The sequence below is a fragment of the Sceloporus occidentalis genome, unplaced genomic scaffold, assembly GCF_023333645.1.
Source record: "Sceloporus occidentalis isolate IW3139 unplaced genomic scaffold, rSceOcc1.0.p SCAF_150, whole genome shotgun sequence".
Classification (NCBI taxonomy): Eukaryota; Metazoa; Chordata; class Lepidosauria; order Squamata; family Phrynosomatidae; genus Sceloporus; species Sceloporus occidentalis.
In genome coordinates this window covers 1222186-1247200 of record NW_028317130.1, presented here as the reverse complement: position 1 = coordinate 1247200, position 25015 = coordinate 1222186, and the positions used below count along the sequence as shown (strand labels likewise).

At 40.7% G+C, this 25015-nt stretch overlaps 1 protein-coding gene across 3 annotated transcripts in view; it reads left to right on the top strand.

Annotated features, from left to right (window-relative positions):
- Window positions 1-4120: 4120 nt before the first annotated feature.
- LOC149280659 (hepatocyte growth factor activator serine protease-like) overlaps window positions 4121-25015 on the top strand; it is a 43075-nt gene continuing 22180 nt past the window's right edge. The window contains exons 1-6 of one of the 3 annotated variants that reach the window (XM_089500225.1): window positions 4121-4204; window positions 4422-4574; window positions 11799-11862; window positions 15370-15492; window positions 18644-18775; window positions 23102-23212. In XM_089500225.1, coding sequence (XP_089356351.1) covers window positions 4506-4574; window positions 11799-11862; window positions 15370-15492; window positions 18644-18775; window positions 23102-23212 — 499 coding nt within the window. In that variant the 5' untranslated portion in view covers window positions 4121-4204; window positions 4422-4505. Of the gene's footprint in view, window positions 4205-4398; window positions 4575-11798; window positions 11863-15369; window positions 15493-18643; window positions 18776-23101; window positions 23213-25015 lie in introns of those variants that run through there. The other 2 variants (XM_089500224.1, XM_089500226.1) reach the window with 2 other exon arrangements.

Genomic DNA, 25015 nt, shown 5'->3' with positions numbered 1-25015 from the left:
CTGTTTCAAACTAAGTAGCTCCCTGAGCTCTCTCCCTATTCCCTAATAGACTTACTCTGGACGTCAATCAAATTCCATCTCCCCCCCCCCCCCCCACATGCTTGGCAGCTACTTCACCAGTGCCACCTGCTATTGGACTGCAAGCCATTGGCTATCAACCTGTGATAGGCTTCCAGGAAACTACATGAATGCATTAATCATATGGCACAGATATGATACAGTCTCTGGAGGGTGTGGGTGGGACTGGCAGTCCATCACATCAAATTGCTGGAGAAGCCCAATTCCCCCATTAGCAGGAATGGGGGTGGGGGGAAACAAACTGGATTTTTTTTTCAGAGGGCTGCAGCCCTCCAAGGTCCCTGGGGACCTTAAAACCCCTAAACCCCTCATGGTTGCTAACCTTGGGACTACATAAAGTCTCTGCTTCCCACAATCCATGCATGTCTGGAGGTGCTGCTCCCAAAATGCCCACTTTCCAGATGCGTCTGCATTACACAGGGGCCCAACTGCAGTGACAGCTGGTGACTCCTTGTCAGAAGGGTGGTGATTGAATCCACTCTATGTCTTTAAAGGATTTCTCCAAGATGTTGGACCTGTTTACAGGGTTCAGCACCCTGGCAAGCTCCTTTGCAGCCTGGCTTAAAAGCTGGCGTGGATCCACCTCCCATTTCCATGAAAGCCACCAGCTTTCAAAAAGTTAATATGGCAGCTTTCCAGAAAAGCTGCCATACTAATTTCCAGAAAAGCTGCCATACTAATTAATTCTGGACCCAGGAAAGAAGGTTGAAAAGAAAGTACAATTGTTTCCTTGGCACCAGGATATAAATTATATAGGTATGACAAGGCTCACAATGACAATTTGTTAGAGGATATTACCTTATTGCCACTAAACATCTTTTATCTGGAGAAAATATTTTTGTCTCAGACCACACAGAAGACAAAACAAAATGCAGTATTAAAGATGACATACTGGCAGCAAAAGAGGTAGTAAGTACACACCAGCAACATTGCAAACAGTTTTCCTGAATCTGCTCTCCTCCAGACATATTGAACTACAATTGCCTTCAGCCCCAATTAATTACTATTATCCATTATATAGAGATCCGTATATACTCAGCTATAAATCGACCTCATGTATAAATTGAGGACAAGTTTGGGGGCCAAAATTATGGATTTTGATATGACCCATGGATATGTCGAGGGTTAAACTTAGGGGCATGTAACAAAGAATGTAAAGGATGAAGCAAAGGAAAATGATGCCAAAGAACTTACAGAATTATGGTAGGGAAAACTGTTTATGTTCACTCTAAAGACTGGAAGGATAAGGAAGGAACTACAGTAAACCAGGGCTGTGCAATATGTGAGGGAGGAAAACAGGTACAGGCAGAGCTAAGAAAATAATAATAATAATAATAATAATAATAATAATAATAATAATGTTTTATTTCTATTTTCCTGCCTCTCCCGATGGATCGAAGTGGGATTACAACAGTATTTCAAACAACAACATATCTAACATTACAGTTTAAAAACAAGTAATATCAGAATATGACAGTACAATATTAAAACCACAATACATCCTGCAATAAAGTTATCTTAATTTTTCCTGAGGTGAAGTTTTCTTCAGATCTTATAGAAGATCAGGGGGGTATGCTTGCTGGAAGAGATGTGTTTTAGTGCCTTCTTAAAGGCATCTAAAGTTGGAATCAGTCTGATCTCTTCTGGAATATTGTTCCAGAGCCTAGGAGTCATAGCTGTGTATGCTCTTTGGGAAGTAGTTACTAGTCTGACTTTTGTATGAGCTAGTAGATTCTTCCCAGTTGCTCTGAGAATGCAGGGCAGATTGTACCGGGAGATGCGTTCCCTCAAGTAACTTGGGCCCAAGCCATATAGGGCTTTAAAGATGATAACCAACACTTTGTACTGCGCCCAGAAGCTAATTGGTAGTCAATGTAGAGATTTTAATACTGGTGTTATGTGGTCTGACCTGGATGTTCTGGTGACCAATCTGGCTGCTGCATTTTGGACTAGTTGAAGCTTCCGAACTTGGTACAAAGGTAGCCCCATGTAGAGCGCATTACAGAAATCTAAAGGAGAGATTACCAGTGCATGTACCGCAGTTTCAAGGTCCTTTCATTCCAGGTAGGGGCGCAGTTGGCGTATCAACCAAAGCTGGTACCAAGCACTCCTGGCCATCGCATCTACTTGAGATGATAACTGTAGAGATGAATCCAGGAGTACTGCCAAACTGCAAACTTTGTCTTTTAGGGGAAGTGTAACCCTGTCCAGGACTGGGTGGCAAATTTCCCTGCCTGGGCTTGGGGTACCTATCACTTCTGGGACTTGTGAGTGCCCTTCTGGCCATCAGAACCCTCTAACCACAGGTATACGTGGTGATTGTGGAGGGCACCTATGAGATGCCATTTTAAACTATCATGCCCCAAAACATCCTATTACAGTATTGCAGTATTATGGGAAAGTAAAATAACAACCCACACCAAGAGTGTGGGTGAAATTTTTCAATGTCTATCTGAAGTGATCCAGGACCCTGGGGAACATTTTTCAGTGGCAACCCAGCATGGAAAACTCACAGCAAGTGCTAGTGCATCTTCTTTGTCCAAGCAGCTGCCTAAGCCTGCTGGTGCCAGTCCAGACCAAATGCCTCTTCTTCCCTGGCAGCAGCATCCCATTCACATCATGATGAATTCTGCTCCAGTCCTTCTGCCTAACCTTGTGACTGCCTTTTCCAGTGTGCTCATCTCAGAACCACTGATGATGGTAATGCCACTTCCTGCAAGGGAGCTAAAAGGACTGTGAATTATATCTTCTTTTCTCTCCTGCTCCTTAGGAAGCTCATTGTCAAGCAAGCTCCTTGATTCTGCCTCTAGCAGCTGTGGAGCCATGCCTGTGTTGCTAACTCCCTTTGAGTTGGCCCCAACTCATGGTAAGCCTGTGGATGAGACATCTCCAAGACCCTGTGTCCTCCACTGCTCTGCTTTGGTCCTGCAGATTCAGACCCATGACCTCCTATTGTGTCTAGCCATCTGACATGTGATCTTACCCTTTTTCTGCTACCTTCCCCAACATTACTGTTTTTTCTAATGAGCCATGCCTTCTCATGATGTGGCTAAAATACAACAGCCTCCCATTCACATCATCTTGACTTCTAGGGGGAGTTCTGGTTTGATCTATTCTAGCTAGTGAATAGTTCAGGTAAAAAAAAACTTTATCTCACCATCTTTCTAAAGAAAGTTGAGAGAGGAGGAAGATGAGGGGGGGGAAACCACAGTTCAGTTGAAAATCTTTGAGAGAGAATGTCTGTGAGTTCCAAAGGGGGAGTGACCCAAACCACATGGTTAGTTTGAATGAGAGGATGCAGGAAATCCCTATCTATCTAAGGAGCAGGAAAGAGAATGCAAAAATCTTCCAACAAGTACATAGTACAGTATCCTTTAATAAAAGATCAGCCATCACCTCTTTGTCACTCTCTCGTTGGTGTATCAGCCCCAGTGTAAAAGGACAGCAATTCTGCTGCTAATCATGGTGTCTCTACACATTGGCAGGGAGGCTGTGCCCATCAAAGAAAAGTGTTGTCAGATCTGGGATCCTGTTGCATAGGGTTAAAACCTCAGTTTATCTTTCAGTTTCTTTTTAAACCTCAGTTTATCAGCCATTTTTAGAAGTCAGAAGGTGATATATTTATTTGGAAGTATGACAGCACAGAGAAAAATGGAAATTTGAGCAAATATTAACTCAAACTGGAATTAAGTTAAATGTTTAAGTTCCTGGGTGGTGTATTTGAGGCTTACTGTTAACGATAGTCTATTTATATTTACTTAGAATTATATTTAATGGAGCATATTCTAATAATAATCATAATAAAATTTATTTGTATCCCGCCCCTCTGAGAACAATCGGGGTGGCTAACAAAGTTAAAAATGCAGCACATATAAAATCCCTGGTGCCCTCCCCTCCTTAAAAAAGTATTAAATCCAATGCAGAATTAAAAACAAAAACAAACAGACAAAACATACAAGTTAAAAACTGACCAGAAGGTCAACAACATCACATCAGCAAACCATCAATGGGAGCGGCAGTATCTTATTCGCAGACGTTTTTCTGAGGCTGGGTTCTCTATTCTGGGAAGGCCTGCTGGAAGAGATTCATCTTAACAGCCTTTTTAAAGCTGTTAAAATATTCTCAGGTACGTGTTATATAGTACACATTGCACTGGAGTGCAGCCTACATGTATTTATCATTTTGTCCAAAATTTCTCTGAAACCAGCATTTACTTAAGTTTGTGTACATGTTAATTATTAACATTGGTTGCAATAGTGATTACTTTAAAAGTTAAATATACTCTAAAGTTAAGAGAGTTACCTTAAAACCAATGTTGATTTGACTTTCTGCTTCTGCCTTAGAGCAGCTACTGTTCCAGGACAATTACAGGACAAGGCTAGTGTGCCAAACAAAAAGAGAACATAAAAGAAATAAAAGAGAAAAAGATGAACATGTACACTTGTTCCATGATTATTGCTCTTGTTTTGGCTTCCAGCAGTGGTGCTAGAGAGGCGGTAAGTGTGTCTCTTCATTTGCTTTTAACGTGTTTGTTCTCACTTGTCCCACTGAGTTCTAGTAATATACTTAGCCCTTGTAAATGTACTTAGTATTGGAGCCTTTAAAGTGTTTTGTAGTTATCAGTCAGTGAGTAGATTCCGAGAACATTAAAAGAAATCAAGGATAATTCTACCAGATGAACAGTTTAGTTGGGAATGGCCATAATATTCTGCTGCTTGCCTGAGACAAAGCAACAAATTGTGCCCCTTCTCCAGAGGGAAACAGTATCTAAAGGCAGTCAAATTATTATGGAGCTTGAGGCAGAAAAATCCCACAAGCACCTCTCTCCTCCCCCAGCAGTACAAATACAGTATTAAGTAATTAAATACAAGTAACAACTAACATTTGATGCCCTTTGTAGATCCACATCTGCCATATGAGGCAGTTGCTGCCTCATTTTGCCTAGTGGTAGGGCAAGCCCTAAACCTAATACATATTACAATTAACAGGGAAACATTTGTTATATGAAGTATATTCTATCACTATTGCTGTTCTGCATTCCGAAGATTTGATGAAGAAATGGTAATTTAATCTATACACAGGGAAATATTTCCACTCTGAAGGCATGTATCAGAGGAAATTAACTTTTGTGAGCAGCAATGGGTATAAAAAACCCACACACCGCTGAATGAAGTAGCTCTTGGGCAGTCCTGCCAATGTGCAAGAGAACTCTATTAAAGGTCTTACTGGATGGTTCTTTTTTATTTAGAGGAGCCTTCTTCACATCCAAGGCTATGGCTTAGTCTAAAACAAAAGCATATTGATTTTTAAAAAATCTGCTCAGAACAAAATATTAAATTTGTCTCCCACAGCAGCATGCTAATCCTGGCTGGAGCTCAAACCAGCCTTTTAAAATGCATTCCTATATTTTTATCTTCTCCACCAAATCTTGCAAATGCACTAAGTGTCAAAACACTGTGACTCTTTCAGCGCCAAATGGTGTCATTCACATTAAATGTATCTTGCCTATAAGCCTTGGGTTACTTCATTTTCTGTGCAGTCATTCTATCCACATGATCACAGAGTCATCTTTGGCAGTGCTGGCTCTTCAGCTTAGTAATGGAGATGAACACTCACTGCAGTTGGACACATCTTGGCAACCTTGTCAAAGGGGAATATCTTTACCTATTCCCCTTTAGAGGTTGATTTCTAAAGAAGGAATAACTGGCTGAAAAATTGAAGGCTTTCATGGCCGGCATCCATAGTTTTTTGTGGGTATTCCGGGCTATGTGGCCATGTTCTACAAAAGTTTATTCCTGATGTTTTGCCAGCATCTATGGCTGGAGAAACGTCAGGAATAAACTCTTCTAGAACATGGCCACATAGCCCAGAAAACCCACCAAAAATTGGCTGAAAACATTCCTGGAAGTCTCATCTTCTTGGCAAAAGGATTTGTCTTAATAATTCCAAATAGTTTAAGATCATTTTGGTTGCAGTCAGATGACGAGAATTAAAAGCAACTGGAAATAAAACAAAATATAAAAGCATAAATAAAATCTGCTCAAACATATAATCATACAAAAAAGATACCCTAACATAAACACCCTGAAATATCCTTCCAGAATGAGAGTAAGGTACTTCCTTCTTGTCATTGCTACAGACAACAATTAGGCCACAATTCCATATTGATGGAATTTTATACAACAGCAAATACGTTTTAACATAAGACTGAACTGATCCGCTCCTAAAGTGACTTATAAAGGAACAGTCAACTGAAGTCCAGTGTAGAACTATGAAACAAGAGATTCTATATAAAGAAGAACTTCTTTAATTGTAAAAGCTATTCAACAGTGGAGTAAAATACCTTAGAAGTTTTTTTTGGAGGTTTTTAAACAGTGGTTGGAGGACCTTCTCCCAGGAGTGTTTTAGTTATGTGTTCCTGCATGGCAAGAGGGTTGGACTAGGTGGTCCTTACAGTCCCTTCCAGCTCTATGATTATAAGAGAACATATTCCACAGATTCTACCTCCCAGTTGTGCTACATAGATAAATCCTTCACGGCAAGTATGTAGAGAGATTTTGTAGCACGTTTGAGATTAACTGAAAGAAAGAGGTTGGCAGCTACTTCCTCAGATGCATTTCATAGACTAAACTCTAAGAAAGCTCATGCTGCCAACTTCTTTCTTTCAGTTAGGCTCAAAGGTGTTACAAGATTTCTCTACATACTGGTCCTACAGACTAACACAGCTATATCTTTGATGTCCTCAACCTCCATTAGGTTTCCCTGAAGGTGCAATCATCATATCCTATCCAAATTACAGAAGGCATTGTCTTAAACTGATCTACAATTAAAGCCCTACAATATTTGGCAAGAGCTGGAACACATTATTTTGGATTACAGCTCCCAGAATCCTACAATCATCACCATTACACTGACTGAGAAATTATAGGAATTATAATCCAAAAAGCAAGTGCATGTAGTGGTTTGAACGATGACTCTGGAGACCAGGATCAATATTCCCTTCTGATCAACCCTGGAAACCTAATGGATGACATGAAGTCAAACCTCTAGCAAGTCACACTCTGATAGCCCCATAGGAAGGCAAATGATTTCTGAACAAATCTTGCCAAGAAACCCCTGTGACACTTTAGGGGGTTACACAACAGGATCGCCTTAGGAAAGATACAGAACAACAGTCCATTTTTTTTTCAAGCCCACCATTTGATTACATGCAAAGTGCTTAGAAAAACCTCTGCAAGAAAGGAGAGTGAGTAATAAAGAAGAAGAACATCCTGGAGATAAAATGGTTTGACAATGGAATGGACTACTTCAAAAGGTGTAGGACTTCGCTTCATTGGAGTTTTTAAAATAGTAGTTGGATGCCCATTTCTCACTATACAGTGGACCCTTGTTATACTCTGGGGTTTGGTTCCAAGACCCCCCAGGTATAACAAAATCCATGTATGCTCAAGTCCCATTAAATATAATGACATAGCAAAATGGTGTCCCTTATAAAAAAAATGGAAAGTCAATGTTTGATATTTGAAATTTATACTTTTTTTGAATATTTTCAAACCGTGGATGCTTGAATCCGTGTATAAAAAAATTGTGTATAAGAAGGGCTGACTGTAGTAAACATTTGTTATGACGTAACATAACAGCCCCACCTACAATATGTAAACCAAAGCTTTAAGGCTGCCAGTCACATCAACAGAGTATGTTCTTTTAGCTTTAAAATAACTATATGCAATGGGAATACAACCAGGGCTGTACAAAAAGGCTTTTAAAAATCTAATGTGACTGCTATTAAAATCTGAAGGTGTTCCCCGGATTCTAATAGCAATCAATCAATCATTTATTATGGTCCTAGAACAACACTAAGGTTCTAACAGCAGATCCCTATAGGAACTATTCGTTTTAGCAATTAAAAGTAAAAAAGGTGCTCCTAATGTCCATTTGTATCGCAAAAGAAGAAGCCTAACTGAAGTTTTCTGCAGAGCATGTGATCTATGTGTAGACCATGACTTAGAATTATAGGTCATAAACCCCAGATACAAGATACTATTCCCTAGCCTGTATATCCCTCAGACACACTTACTGAATAAACTTATTTTCAAACACAAAAATCTCTGATTTTCCATAACTGACCTTTAAACCATTACACATACATAAAACAAATAAAACTGGCTTCACCCTCACAGACAAGAACATTTAGTCTCCCAGTGTCACGTTTTATTGCAGAATCCACCCACACAACCTGCTTGTGCTGTAGGACTTTTGTCCCCTGATGCACATTTTTTGCAGAATTCACTCAGAACTAGACTGACAAAGTGGGCATTTTACCAGACCTGAAGAGTTGAATAGATAAAATATTTTGGCCATAGATTGAAATCAGAGCAATGCAATATGCTAAAAAAAAATCAGAGCAATATAATGTGGAAAGCAGCATGAAATATGAAAGGACGTAAACACACTCAAACCTGAGAGCAGACAGTAGCTGATCTACAGGCACTTGCCACTCCAGCTGTAACTTGGGGTTTCTGGTCCAATAAATGATACAATAAATAAAACTTGTAAGAATTGCCAGAAATTGTCTAAAATTAAGAGTTATAAAAGTAAATTGAGGGTTTATCCAGAGATCATGAATAATCTAAGGAAGACCATAGGAGATCATAGTTTTTACTCTTGTATGCTTTTTTCTCCAAGCTCCAGATGAGGCATTAATAATTCCAGGATATTTCAGGCTCCCCACCTCCTTTCCTGAATCCTTTTGTTCCTTCCAACAGGGTGGGTTTTTAAAAACACATAATTTTCAGTCAGGCAGCCTTCTCCTTTCCATTCCCTTTAGCCCTCTCCTGCAAGTTTTAAGTTGGGTCTGCAGTGCTATTTGTGGGTGCCCCCGCATGTCTGCACATGTGTGCATACACCCTCACCCATGCCAGCAGGAGCTGAAGACAGAAGGAGGGAGAATGGGGGAAGAGACTGTTCTTTCCTCATTGTTTTTTCAACACTGCTGGCAGGAGAGGGGGCAGCAGAGACAGTGGAAAGAAGAAAAGGGTGTGGGAGAATGAGACCATCAGGATTCCCTGTTCAATTTAAGGTGCCAGAAGTGTTGTATGGGGGATCTCATTCACCACAATAATTACTAAGGAAGAATAGACCGTGCATTTTATTTGTGGTTGTTTTAAGTGTGTGGGTACCGAAATGGGAAGAAGAAGCTGGAAATGACATTAAATACAGCTTACTAAATCAGCACTAATTGAGAGTTCAGAGGACCCCAAGTGTCTCATCAATATAAAGAACAGTATAGTAAAATATGTCCAAATGTTTCCATTTCCATCCCATTTCCGCTTTTTATTCATGGGAAAATCTCGTGAATAAAAAATGGCATGATTTTGCCACTTTGTTCACAGGATAATCACAATTTTGCCCCTTTATTCATGGGATAATGGCAGCATTGTGTGAAAATCAACCTGTTATTGTGTGTTATGAGTCATGTCATCGGCGCACGTGCCACGTGAACATGTGCATGCCAAAATGGCGCCTGGACAGCAAAGTAGGGCTCAGGAGCACATGGACACTCTGCTCTTCCGAGCCCTAAAATCGGCCCCAGGCCGGCACTTTGCACCAGTCTGTACTGGGCCATGGTCTTCTTCTGATTTCTTGACTGCAGTCCCTGTTCTGATCTAGGTTTGATCCAAGGTATCGGAACTCTTTTACTATTTCTATGTCCTCATTGTCTAGACTGAACTTGTTAAGATCCTCTCTGGACCTTATTTTTGTTTTCTTTATGTTCAACAGTAAGCCTGCCTTTGCATTTTCTTCCTTGATCTTCCTCAGTAGTTGCTGTAGATCTGCAATGTTTTCTGCTAATAGTATGGTGTCATCTGCATAATCTTAGACTGTTGATGTTTTTTCCTCCTATTTTCACTCTACCTGCTACTGTGTCCAAGCCTGCTCTTCATATAATATATTCTGAATACAAGTTGAAGAGATCAGGTGAAAGGATGCAACCTTGCCTGACCCATTTTCCAATTGGGAACTATTCTGTTTCTCCGTGTTCTGTTCTAACAGTAGCTTCTTGTCATAAGTAAAGGTTCCTCATAAGGACTACTGACACTCCCATGTCTTTAAGAGCATTCCATAGCCTTCCATGATCTATGCAGTCAAATGCTTTGCTATAGTCTATAAAACACATGCTGATTTTTTTGCAAATCCTTGGTGTGCTTCATTAGCCATCGCTTGTTTACAGTACGGTCCCTACTGCTTCTTCCTCTCCTGAACCTGACTTGGATCGCTAGGATTTCTCTCTGTGTGTATGGTTGGAGTCTATGTTGCAGAATTTTGAGCATGATTTTGCTTGTGTGGAAGATTAATACTATGGTCCTATAGTTGCTGCAGTCTTTTGTGTCTTCTTTCTTGTGAATGGGGATATATATTGATCTTTTCCAATCTGTCGGCTACCGTTTTGTTTTCCATATCTGCTGACATATGTTGGTTAAGATTGGAGTTGATTATGTCAGTGTTAATTGTAGTAATTCAGTTGGGATGTCATTTTCCCCATTTCTTATTGCAGTTTCTACCTTGCTTTTTAGAATTTGTGGTTCATCTTCATATAGCTCTTCGCTCCATGAGTCCATTTTTTCATCTCTTTTGTATAGCTTTTCTGTGTATTGCCTACAACTCTTTTCATTCCCTCCTGGTCTTGGATTATGTTATTTGTATCGTCATAGAGCATCCCGGTCCTTGGTTTGAAAGTCCCCTTAATTTCCTGGATCTTGTGGGAAAGGGTCTCTTGTTCTTGCTTTTTTGTTATTATCTTCTATTTCATTGCATTGGTCATTCTAGTAATTGTCTTTGTCTTTTGTCACTAATCTTTGTACTGTTGCATTCATGATTCTGAATTTGTTCCTGTCTCGCTTCTCTTTAAAGCTTGAAGCATTTTATCTGTCACCCATTGTTTCTTCTGTTTCTTTTTGACTACTATAAGTGTCTGTCTGCATTCATCCTTTATTGCATCCCTGGCTTCTACCCATAGACTTTGCTATCATATAAGAAAGAATGCATATGTTCCTGTTTTTAACAAGAAGTAATGTAATGGCACATGCTGAAGCCATTTGCAACTGAGTAGAAATAGAACCACTAGGAAAACATTGCTGTAACTCCCAAATCACAAAGACAATTCTCTGCATGTGTGTGTGTGTGTAAATAACACAAGAGGTCAAGTAAGGTCAGCCAAGGATCAACCATATTCCTTTATTATCTCTCAGGAGGTAATTCCTCCAGGTGACCAAGGTTGATTCTTTCTCCAAACCAGACCTGATTTCTGACTGAAATGAGTCAGGAAGATTTGTGTCCTCCAACAACATCTACACCTGCATCACCATAACCCTCACAAGCACCTTGCCCTCAAAAGACCTCCAGATCCAGGACGCTTTGGTTAGGAGTGAACACACCACTGCTTCCTTCAAGTGGTGGGCATTAGTCCTTTGCACAAAGATGTATTCGTCATTTCCTGGATCCACTTTGTCACCTCTAGCACTCTGCTAGCTCGAACAGACCAAGACAGTTCTCTCCCTCTCTTTCTCTCCCCAGTTATGTGTGTGCACAAAGATAAGGATTTACACTAAAGCCCACTAGCAAGGCCAGCCCTGGCTGTCTGCTCTAAACATGAACGTAGAGAATGTCTTTGCGGAATGTTCCATTAAAACAAACTAACTCTTCATTGTTTTTATTTGAAGGAGGAAAGGAGAAGTTTTGGACATGAGACCAAAGAAGCTAAGAATAACACTCATCAACTCAGAGGTACTAAAGATGCTTTAATATGCACTACTAGAGCCAACTATTGTTGCTTCAAGGTGGAAGGTTCCTACTGCACAATATGCCTTTTCTGTCTTTTCATTAATTCTCTGGTAAGAAAAAGGATGGAAGAAGTTACAGGAAAGTGTGGGAAGCCTGCAAATTGAAGAGATGGTCTGGATTGTTGCAGGGTGTCTTCAAGTTATTTCTGACTTACAGTGACCACATCATGGGGGTTACTTGGCAGAATTTGTTCAGAGAGGGTTTGCTTTTGTCCTCATCTGGGGCTGAGTGTGACTTGCCTAAGGTCAACCTGTAGGTTTCCATTGATGAGCAGGGATTCAGTGTCCAGCACCCCACACTGGCTTTTGAAATCAGATACCCCCTCATAAAGATCTGTGTGCGGAACAGTAGCATTGGAGCCCACATCTAGAAGCATCTAAATCCTTTCTGGCTGGCTTGTTTGCTTTTATTCACAGATATAGAAATCTGTACGTTATCTGTACATATTAATCTGTACATATTAATGACACTGCATTGAAAATATCTCAATTTCTCAGAATTTTCAAATAGAATGGAACTGTGGGACCCTGCAGCATGAATGTCATAGTGCCAAGCAGAAATCCCCCAGCACTACCTGGAAATAGTGAGCCAAGTGGGCCCACATGAACTAGGTTAGAAATGGAGATGATTCTATTGATCCAAGTGGAATCACTGCAAAGCTATATCATCCACTCCAAACACTACCCACTCCCATCCAAAATAACTTCAGTTCCTGGTTCATACTTACGACTTTTTTCATATCTATTGTTCTGCTTACTCATTTATTTTATCCATTCATTTAATATACTCTGAATATCTCTCTGTTATCACTTTCATCTAATTCAGCCATCATTAGCTATATCTACTTTCCAAACTCTGGCTGGTTTTTGCTCTAGAATGTCATAATTCATTCGTAAAAAATATATTTAGGAGTTGAACCATGTGGATACTGCATTGTGAAATGTCTGTGGTTACCCCACAGTTTTAATTCTATTTGAAAATTCTGAGTAATTGAGATATTTCAAGATTAAAATCCTCTTTGTGAGCATTCAGCAGTCCAACAGTTATTTTTCTGGCTGACAGCTTCTGCAGAGCTTCACAGCAGAGACCTTCCAGTGGTGTCCCTGTTCCATGTGTATGTCTTCTGCATGTTGCATGTTGAATTCTGATTTTACATGCCCCAACATATATTTCACTGGGAAAGGGATTGGGCAGCAAAGAAAAACACTTACACTTACTTACACTTACTTGCATGCACACACACACACCAGCCTTGCAAAGCAACTGAGGCTTTCCCCCAGGGCTGGGGAGTTGGAGTAAAGAGTAAAGGTGTAAGAGGTTTTTACAGGAACAGGAGTAACTTTAGAAAAAAAAATCTTACTCTGGAGTAGGACAAGGAGTAATCCCAAAATCACCATACTCCCTAGTCCTGATTCAAACAATGGTCTCAAGAGTTATAGTAGCTGAAACCACTACACCACACTGGCTCTCAAGCCACTGTCATTATTGTTCATTAAATCAATAAAATTATTCCATTCCTATGAGATGGATGATGTAGGAAAATACTGTTTTAAATCATATTTGGATGTTTCCTTTCTGTAGCTTTGAATCTTATAGATGTTTAGCATCTTTTGATCATTTCTCTGGCTTTTAAAAATAAGATTTATATATACAGCCCATACCCAGATAGCTTATTTTGTCCTGTTCCCCAAATATATCTATTAACATTAATTAAAATAAATCATTATAATGAATTTAACATAAACACCCCAGATTTATTCAAATGAGCAGATGGGATGTGGGATGAGGAAGAGAGAAAAATAGAGTGGGAGAAAGATCTAAATATAATCAAAAATGTTCAGTCTAACTTTTCCCACTAAATAGAATTTATCAGGTGATTAAAACAGACAGTTAATTACATTAATTCCTTATACTTTTATTCACAATTATTAACATTAAAGAAAGAAGTTTTCTGTGGAAAATATTCAATTTGTACCATAGATCAGATGATGCTCACACACACACACACACACACACACACACACACACTTTATATTGTATGCCACCCTGAAACTCCATGAAAAAGGGCAGGATAAAATATAGATATAAATAAAAAATAAATATAGATCAATGAACAGAAATTCCCCTATGTGTGTTAGCGCTACTTCTGCGGCCAAAATAGAAGCAGAGTGCAGTACTTTCCAAAGAAATGAAAACCTGTCTTAGAGTTCACGTGGGGTCCCATCTATAAAAGCAATGATAAAGGCATGTGCATGGACTTCTTCAGGTTATTCAGCAAAGTCTTTTCCTCTGAAGGTATTTGATATTCCAGTGCAAAAGAGCTCTCCACAGCTGTTCTTACAAATTCTCCGCCTTTTCTTCAGCTTTGTTTACCATGAACCCTGAAATCTGGAATCTACTCCAAACCTGTGTCAGAGTTTTGCGAGTGTTTTGCAATATTTTATAACAAAACCTTGTGCTTTGCAGCACATCTAAAACTTGAGATACAGACACACCAAGTCAGGGGGGTTGGTAAACATTTTGCAACTTCCATGTTTTGCAAAATTTTGCAACAAAACCTCTATGTTTTGCAACACCCCATAAATGAATAATGGAGTCTCAAACCATGGTCCCCATGTATTAAGCCTAGAAACACCAACAATGTCCAATTTGCTCTGAACTTGTATTGAAGTTTTGCAGTGTTTTGTAACAAACCCACCATGTTTTGCAACAGCCTCATAAATGAATAATGGGTATCTCAAACCAGGGTTCCTTGTCAACCTCAAAACTTTGAGACATCCATCACTAGGAACTCTGGCTTGAAATACAGCTCCAGTTTTGGAGCTGTTAGAAGCAGTAGGGGTTGTGGCAAAACAATTGCAAAACTTTGATATAGGTTTGGAGCTAATCAGACAGTGTTGATTGGAGGGGGGGGATACTTGGAACCCAGAATTAACTTTTTTGAATTTAAGTTTTGGGGACACTGCAAATTGTTGGGGCTTGTAAGCCGTTCTGATAGCCTTTAGGGTTGAAGGGCAGGATGTAAGTACTCTAATAAATAAATTTGTTGCAGGCAGAGATTTAGAAAGGATTCCAAATTTTAGAGTACATAGCGGCTTGACAGACAGGCCACTCCAGCCACCCATCTTTGCCTCGAGTCAGTGCTGCAGCAGCCACATGCTGCAGCACCGACACGCTGCCAAAAAGAAGCTGCCTAGAGCATCACAAACAAGAAGCTACCATGATGCCATGTCCTGCCTGTGACATCCATACACTGTGCATTGTGTATGTAATTATGGCGGCCCTTGTGTGGACGGGAGGCTGCCATGATGCCAGCATCCGTACGGACTAGGGTTCCAAAGCGTGCGATTGGTATGTGCTCCCAAACCCTAGAATTGGCACCGGCATGCCGCTTCCCGCCCATTAGTACCAGGCCATAGTTAACAAAGCTTTTTTATCCCTATTGTCTAGTTTTTTCAGATAATTGCAGAAGCCACCCTTGCAGAAATGGAGGAACATGTTTAATGCCATGTGATCGATATTCTCATTGTTGCATATGTCCTGAAGAATTCACTGGGGAAAAGTGTGAAGTGGGTAAGAGCTATTTTTAGTGAACTTGACAGGTTAATGTGAACTTACATTCTTTTTAATTCCAGCATTAACAGAACTTTCTGATACTGTGTGGGTAAACAAGGCTAGGTCTGTGAAACTGTCAGAAGAGCAATCAGTCACAGCCTTAGTATGCTAACAGCGCTGTAGGAAGTGGGATCAGTGCTCAGACCTTTTAAGAATGGGTTTTGTTAACAAATAAACAACAACAAAAATAAAATAAAAATAAAAACTACATATTACTGCTTAATAAAGACAAAGATATACAAATGACTTTCAACTTGCCAGTTTATAATTAAAAATTATCAACTGTCTACATCCCTTATTTCCTCTATGGCCCGTATCACACATGAAAATCGGAACTCTAATCCAAAGCCATTCTGAAGGGAAGGAGAAGTAGGTTCAATTCGAATCCAAGCCAATTCCCGTGATTAATTATCACACGTGAAGAGTGAAATTGTGGTCATTCCTGAGGCAAAGCAGAGCGAGTGCAAAATAAATTATCACACCAGTACATACCATGTGGATTCAACAATTTGAATTGGCACCCTTGCGCATGCTCAGTGGGGCTCTGAACGCATCGAGAACTTTTACGCTTCCGAGGTGAAGAAGGGGGCCACTTCCTCTTTCCTGTTTCACGTGAATTATTACTTCGCGTTTCTTCTTCCCTTCCATTTTATTCTATTTTTTATTCTATTTCAACAATTTAGCAATGCCCACAACTCCCACCATGTGTGGTCTCAAGTATAGATACATGTGTATGTATGTATATATATATGTATATGTATATATATATATATGCCTATATATGTATGTACATATATAAAAGCATATACATAGTCGGCCCTTCTTATACATGGATTTTTTATACACAAGATTCAAGCACGGTTTGAAGTCTTATCCACTTTTCTAGCAGCACAGAGCCGCATTCTTTGGGAGCTCCCGCGAAACGTGTCTCACACCTTCCTCTCACTAGCCAGAAGTCTTAACCCACGTCTTTTTAATGCTGATATTTTCCGCGTCTTTTTGGATAAATCGATTCTGCACAAGTGTGAACCAGATGCAGATCGGAATTTGCCCTTCAACCAGCTGGAGCAGGTCCATTTTGAATCGATTCATTCATGACTATGAACCACAAGTGGGTTATTTTACAGGGAAAAAATTTGATCAGGGCAAATGTAGTGTGAACCACACTCTACTGTCAAATCGATCCATCGATTTGGATCACAAACTAATTTTTTTGTAAGTGGGAATGAGGCCTAAGATGCATTTATCACTGAATTTCTTTTCCCTCACATATAAGGGTTTTTAGAAGCCTTTGAGAAACCCACAAAGGCATTTTAGAAAATAATCTTATATTTATTCTACATTCTTAACAATGGTTTGCTAACTTAATTATTAAAATCTGCACTTGTCTTAATTTTGTCATACAAAAGACAACCATGCAGACCAAACTAATCAAAAGTTTACAGTTGTAACTGTTTCATATTTTATAACATTATGGGGTCATTTAACCAAACTAAACAACAGACAGAAAAAAACAATCTCAGAACCAACAGGCCCAGATTACCCTTGTTTCTGATTTTGTGAAATCTTAAATCTGACTCTGGGGTTTTGTCCTCCCAGATAAGGAAGTTCTTTTCTGAGATTCTGAAGCAATATACATAAAACCTGTGATAACTGCAAAGACTTAAGATTTATTATGCACTCAGTAAATTATAAATCAAAATATGCATAAATCATGCCAAGCAAACACCTCCATTCTGCAGCTGCCAGAGCCCCAAAAAGATAAGAGCAGAGAGGACCCTTCTGTAGCCACCAAGACACACAACACCTCAAACTTGCAAGTCCATGCTGAAGCTCCAACCTTATGTTCATAATTTAGGTGCTTTTATAGGTTTTACTTGTCTGTTTTATAATGACTTATCAATTATCTACACCTGGGATGGACCATGTGATTAGGATCACACCATTCCAAGGCCATCAATCATGTGTTTATTTCCTCCTTTAAGGCCACTTTAAGGCTGTTCATCATGCTACTATCTCTGTACAAGTGTTTAATGTTGCTCCCTAAGCTGTTCCAGCTGCATGTTATCTTTTAGAGAAATTTAGGTTGGGAAATATACAAAATGCATGATTTAGCAAAATCAAAGCAAGTTCTTCCCCAGAGAAATAACGAAGGCCCCATTTCAGTGGCATGGAAGAGCAACAGTGACAGGCTACACATCCTCAATATGGGACATTATCACACTACATTGTTTCAGTGCTATTATTCTGTTTTAACTGCTATGATTGCTTCCTGTGGTGGAATTTTGGGATTGTAGTTTAGTGACTCCTAAGAACACTCTAGCTAAAATTGCAAAACCCAGGGTTCCACAGGAAGCAGCCATAGCAGTTAAAATGGAATAATAGCACTAAAACTGTGTGGTGTGATAATGTCCCTTGTATCAAGGAGGTGTAGTGGCCTGTCACTGTTGCTCTTCCATGTAGTAGCAGTAGTATCAAAGCTCTATCTCTCTTTATGTTCCAGAAGTGACCTTGCATCCAGGTCCTTATCTCTATGTCACTCATCTTTTAGGAAATTTCTTCCAGCTTTGTTGTTCTTTCTTCAATTTTGAATTAATTGGCTGCATGTCAGCAGTAATGAGGAGATTCCTTTATTTCTTTTATTTCCACTTTTAAATTTTGCTTCACACTCATCTGGACCATCTCCTTTGTTAAGTGTCCAGCTAGCTTTGGGGATGATCCTCTGAGCTTCCATACAGTGGAAGTGATTTCAATTGGTTTGTGGTTTCTCAAACTCACCATGTCCAGTGCAGGGCCTCTTAGTGGAGCTTCTAAAAGACCCGACAACACTCCACCATTTCAACTCAAAAGTCTGAAAATTTTGATTACTTCCAAAGGGAAAATTATGCTCTAGCCTGCAAAGTGGTTCTGGGAAGATGCTCTTTTGCTCTCTTGCATTACAGTGCAGTGCTGCAGTTGTCAATGAATTATAACAGTGACAGCAACAATGGGAAACTTGATGGTGATAAATGATTTGAGCAGCAGGTGGAGGAGATCTAGTTCATCCCCTCCAAAATGAGAATAATATAAGAATAAGGAATAATATGTTTTATGCTTTTTGAAATTTCAGCAAAATGTTTTGATGCAGCTCTGCATGAATATTTTGAGAAAGGGGAAAGCTGGACAAGGATCTACCAAGGAATAGTTCAACAGTGCACTTGTATTAACAGCCTAATTGAGTGCCAACCTGAACGGTACACTGGTATGTATATTTATTTTATTTTAATTTAATTTAATTTAATTTATATCCTGTCGTTCTCCCATATGGGACCCAAGCTGACTCACAATATAAATAGAAACAAAATACAGTTAAATAACTATTAAAATAAAAATGTAAAAACAATTAAACAATCAAATTAAAAAGTAATTTAAAACAGTTTTTAAAAGCAATTGAAATATAGTAATAATGATTAAAAAAAACAGCACACCCTAATGAAAAGACTTTCTGCAATGGAAAATAAACAGTCAAAGGCTTGGGTAAACAAAAATGGTCTTCATCTGCTGGGAAAAAGAGAGAAGCGGGAGGCAAACATAGATTCCTATGAAAGGGAATTCCTCAATCCACCAGGAATTCCTGGTGCAGCCACCAGGAAGGGTCTTGCCAATGTCCTCACTAAACAAGCTTGTTATAGTGGTGGGAGTGAGATAAAGTCCTTCCCTAAGAATTTTAGAGACCCAGGCAGGCTCATATGAGAACATACAGTCTTTCAGAAAGTCTGGATCCAAGCCATATAGAACTACATAGGTAATAACCACCACTTTGAATTGTGCCTGTGAACAAAATGGTAATCAGGGAAGCTATTTCAACATAAAAGTTGTTTCTTCATCACCCTGGTGGCAGCATTTTTAACCCAAAGCAGTTTCTGAATAATTTCTAAAGCAGCCCCACATAGACTATAGCCTGAAACAGAAGGGCAGACAGGGGCAGCTTCCAGCCACTCTGGGGCTGTGGTATTTAGATGACGCATGCAGCAGGACCAGCTGGAAGCCACCTTGGGGATGTGCTGAGGCTGCTTAAGGCGGCCCAAAACCAGCCCCAGAAGGAGTGGATCTTTTTTGCTCTTTGCAGCAGTACATTTGGGACCAAGGGCTGGAAGCACCCTCAGTGCCATGTTGTTTTGCCACAGCTGTGGGGCAATTGGGTCAGGAGCGGCTTCTAGCCACTCCTTCCTGCCCATCTGTTTTGCCCCAAAGTTACAGTAATCCAAATAGATACAATCAAGGCATGGGTCACAGTGGGCATATCTAGTATTTCAAGAATGAGCAGAGCTGGCACACCAGCTTTAAGTGTACAAATGCACTCCTGGCTGATGCCAAGACCTGGGACTCCAGGCTCAAATCTGTGGCTATGAGTATGCTCAAACTATGAACCTGAACTTTTAGGGGGAGTGTAACCCCATCAAGCACATGCTGAATCTCTTTTTCCCTGGCATGCCTTCCCTGACTAGAAACACCTCTGTTTTATCTGCATTAAGCTTCAATTTGTTTCCCCTCATCTAGTCCATTACTGACAGCAGGCAGTGGTTTAGCACTGAAACAGTTTTGTATTCCATATTAGCCTTGTCTAAAGCAGTCACTATCTGAGGCCTAGGCTCCTTAACTGTTGTAATCCACTGCTGATACAGAATGATTGCCTTGCTCTAATGCCATCAGTTTAGTGCAGGCTTTCTCCACTTGAAACAGGTCCTAAAATTATAGGGCCACCATAAAGGCCTGCAGGTTTCACAGCTCCATTGCTCCTCTGTATCATACAGTTGCACCAACTAGTCCATCGCTTCACCTTTCAGAGGGACCGCCACACACCTCGCTTTGACCCCACCTGTTCATGTGACCGGCCACTTGGGCCAAGAAGTAGGGTAACTGACTTGCCCTTCCGTCAAATTTTATCCCCAGGTGTAGGGTTGCCATAAGTCAAGACCTCCAAACCGGGACAAATGTAGGATAACATTTTCAAATGTAGGACACATTTTTAAAATTGGAGGGCACATGAAAAAATTTGATGCTTTTTAAAAAATGTTAATATAAATGCATGTTTCTTAGGCATGATCAAAATGGAGGACATTTTGGCATTATTTCTAGACAGATAAAAATAATATAAAAAGGCAAGGTTGTTTATTTTTAATAATAAAAAGGCAAGGTTGTTTATTTTTAATAATAAAAATAAAAATAAAATAAAAAGGCAAGGTTGTTTATTTTTAATAATAAAAATAAAAATAAAATAAAATGGCAAGGTTGCTTATTTTTAATAATAAAAATAAAATAAATTAAAAAGGCAAGGTTGTTTATTTTTAAGAATAAAAATAAAAATAAAATATAAAGGAAGGGTTGTTTATTTTTAAGAATAAAAATAAAATACAATAAGAAGGAAGGGTTATTTATTTTTAAGAATAAAAAATAATTAAAAAATAAAAGAAATAAGGCAGAGCCGAAGTGGCCACTCACCTCTCCACTTCCTCCTCCTCAGCACCATTTGGAAATGGCCCTCTCCCCTCCCCCTGGCCCAGAGGCCTACCCTCATTGGTCCTCCTCTGCCTCCTCCTCCTAGTCCTCCTCCTCCAAAGCTTCGCCAGCTCTTTGGCACTGGCCAATGGCACACTGGGGCTGGAAACAGCCCCGCCCCTGCTCTTCAGCCATTGGCCAGCCAGCCAAAGGGGACGAGCTCCCCCTTTCCAGCCCCTTGCGCGGGTGTGCTAGCAGGGAGGTGCGCGCTGTTGCAGCCGCGCGGGGCTAGAAAAGAGGAGCTTGTCTCCTTTGGCTGGCTAGCCAATGGCTGGCTGGCCAAAGAGGACGAGCTCCTCTTTTCTAGCCCCGTGCGCGGGCGTGCTAACGGGGCAAGCGCGCCTTGTTGCCTGCCTAGGCAAGTGCCGCGCGGCACAGTCGGGCAGAGGAGGACAGCGCTACTGAGGAGGAGGAGGAGGGCGGCGCTGCTGAAGAGGAGGAGGTGGTGGCTGCCGGCCGCACGCATTAGCGGTCACGGCAATGGCCGCATGAGCGGGCCCGGCGGCCGGGCACAAAGCCGGGATTTTGGACGAACCGGGCTGGGGCGGGGCGGGGTCCTCGAAAAGCAGGATTGTCCCGGGGGCCGCCGGGATATGACATCCCTACCCAGGTGCTGTGCCACCGAATCTTAGTTCCTTGACATTGGGACCGCTGGATTCCCTGGTCCAGGTGGAGTCACTGCTGTAGTTGTCCCAACAGTTCCCATCTCACCGTGGGTGGGTTGTTTAGTGGTCAGTCTGGCTACTGTGTTTACCACCTCTGTTAAGGTGGCACACATTGATTCAGCTCTTCTTGCATCTGCATCCTGTAGTCCTCCCAGACTTTCCTTCATAGTCCATCTCTCAGCCTCTCATCCTCCTCGGCGCCTTAGGCTCTTCTAGGTTGGGTCCCCAAGCCACGGACCATCACTGTCTCCAAGGCATCATCTCCCTGGTCATCTTCTTGCCTCTCTTCCAGAAGCATTTCTGTAAAGGGTTCCTCTCGGTCCGAATGCTGTTGCATTGCACAAGATAATATTTAGGAGTATCAACCTACTGTCGTGTGCCAGTCAGCTCTGTTCCAAGCACTCGGACAATAATATTGGTGAAAGAACAAAAAGAATTTATTGTAGACCAAGAACAATAATGATCAATAAGCATTTAGGTTGATACTGCCCTTCTGTGTTTTCTTGTCCCTATATATATACTGCAGTTACCTAGCCCTGACTGTCTGCAATGTAACTTCTTCATTTCTGCCTGATGATGACTTCTATGTAACCACTTGATTTTTGCCTGGTGGCTGCACTACAACCTTTTGTTTTAATGCCTAGTAACTGTGATGTAACCTTTTGATTTCTGCTCGGCAACTGCAGTAAAACTCCTCCCAACTGTTCTTTGAAATCAGCCCCAATATTTAAACTTTCCTAATACAGATAACAACTTCTATATGCTTATATACATACAACACAAACCAATACAGGATTTATATATACATTTTCCAGCTTCATAATAATGGCAGAAGAAAAACCCTTTTGGGTTCTGACAGATGGCCCCAAGGGACATCGCTACCAATGGTGACCCTGCCAGCTCAGGCAACCACCTCCAAGCACTTTGCACCTTGTTGCAAGAGATGGGGTCTGACTGCATCTTGGAAGTGGCTGATAGAAACACTTCAAGGGAAACAGCCCCCAATAATGTATGAAATGTGTGCATTTGAGAGAGGGGGTGGGGTGGGAGGGAGAGAGAGAGAGAACTCGCTGCTGCTATTCCTACTGCTGATATTATGATTTACTGCTGATCATATCCAAGATAAGAATGGTGTGCATATTTAGTAATGCTTACCTCAATATGATCATTGGCACAAAAGGGCAAGATAAAAAAATGTTGATGTTAGCCACGCCCCTAAATGTTTAAACATCGCATAGCAGCAATGTCATGGCTATAAACAGAAGGATGCATAAATGATAATTTTATCTGTAATGTTTAATATTTCTCAGAAATATACGTGTCATCCTAGCAATGCATTACATTGGTGTAATTTGTCCATGTAGATTGTACCACCAACCCATGCCTCCATGGGGGTTCTTGCAGGAGGACTGCCTTCACCAATAGAACAGTCTGTGGGTGCAAAAACCCTTTTGTGGGGAAATACTGCAGTATTGGTGAGTACACCCACTTCTTTTCTTTAAAAAACAAACAAACTGGTTGATGTTTTTCCTCTCATGAAATTATTGCTACAGGTGCAGCAGCCTCAAATAATGTAAGATAAAGCTGTTGTACAGTCCGCCTTTCTTATACATGGATGTTTTATACACAGATTCAAGCATACACAGTTTGAAAATGTTCAAAAAAAGTATAGATTTCAAATAGTAAACCTTGATTTTCCATTTTTTGTAAGGGACACCATTTTGCTATGTCATTATATTTAATGGGACTTGAGCATCCACAGATTTTGTTATACACGGGGGATCTTGGAACCAAACCCCAGTGTATAACAAGGCTCCACTGTACTTGTTACTGGAAAAGAAGGCCACCAGCTCCCTTAGCCTAATTTTCCAATTCCTGAGTTCAGATGTGAGGTGCTCTGAGAAGGGTATCTTGCACAATTGGCTGTTCTGGCTCCCCGAGGTACTCTCTGGAAACCCAGAATTGCAGAAATATGTTGCTCAGAACTGCAGCCTTTGTCTCCTGATGCCAAGCACAGTCGCTTTCCATTACAGTGGACCCTTTGTATCAGTGAGCTGCCAATCTGTGGATTTGACCACCTGTAGATCACAACACTCCATGTTATTCCATGGTGGCACATGCATGCAGACACACTGATGTGTCTGGTTTTTGTTATCCCCAGGAGGCTCTGGAACTGAAACTCCACAGATGGGAAGGATCCACTTACTTCCTTGCAGTCACTTTCTTTGTGATTTGGATATACATGTAGTTACTAATCTAGGAGGGCATTATGATCCCACCCTAAATTTTATATTATCAGATGCAAAAGGACTGGGTTTCATAGTTACTGGTAAATTGGAGTCTTATTGCTTTTTTTTCTGTTAGCACAGCTTTTTTGACAATCCAGTTATCAGCACTTTGTACCCCAGTCCCTGAGTTGTGTCTTCCACATTCACATGGATAAAATAGCACTAGAATAACCACCTGCATTTCACAATGATCAGTGTCTTGTCAAAACTTTAGTTGCTCTGTTTGTTTGTTTTTCATCACTACAAATCAGATGAACATCATTGGCGTCACTGTGGTGGTCAGTAAACCTGAAAAAAGTCTCATGAAAGCTGTTCCTAAAGTCTTCAAAGTTTCTGTTCTACAGAGGAGATGAGACTGCGGAAAAGGCAAACAGGAACTGCAGTTTTCATTTTGTACCACTAGGTGGAAACATCAAGCACAAAACATCCAGCAGGAGTAGCATGTGTTTAAATGGGAGAAAATACTAAGGGCTCATTCCCACTGGCAGTATAATTCGATTTCTGATTCGGCTTCGCTGCATGTGAGCAATCGATTCCAAAAGCTCCCTCATTCCCACTACAAAACAGGATCTTTTCCTTACTCCAGTGTAATTGGGGGTTTTGGCACGATAGTTGTCCCCATTAATTTGCATCACTTCAAAAATAAATATCAATCATCACGGCAGGAGGAGTGTGCTGAGCGTGTGCGTGTGTGTATGTGTCTGAGGAGAGGGGCTGGGAGGCGGTCCAAGCATGGATCACCCGATCCAAGCATGGCAGTGGGGAGGGAGACCCCCTGGGGGGCCCTCCAAACCCCTGCCATGCTTGGATCGCATTGCGACAGGAACCGGTTTCAAATGGGAACAAGGGTCATTTACACCGATCGGCAATTTGGTCTATTTCTTAGTGGGAAAAGCCCCTAAGTGTCATTTTAAAGAACAAATGCAGTCTGTTTGACACTCAGGATGTGTTCAACTGGATGATAGAGAACTACCTCATACCTCATTCATA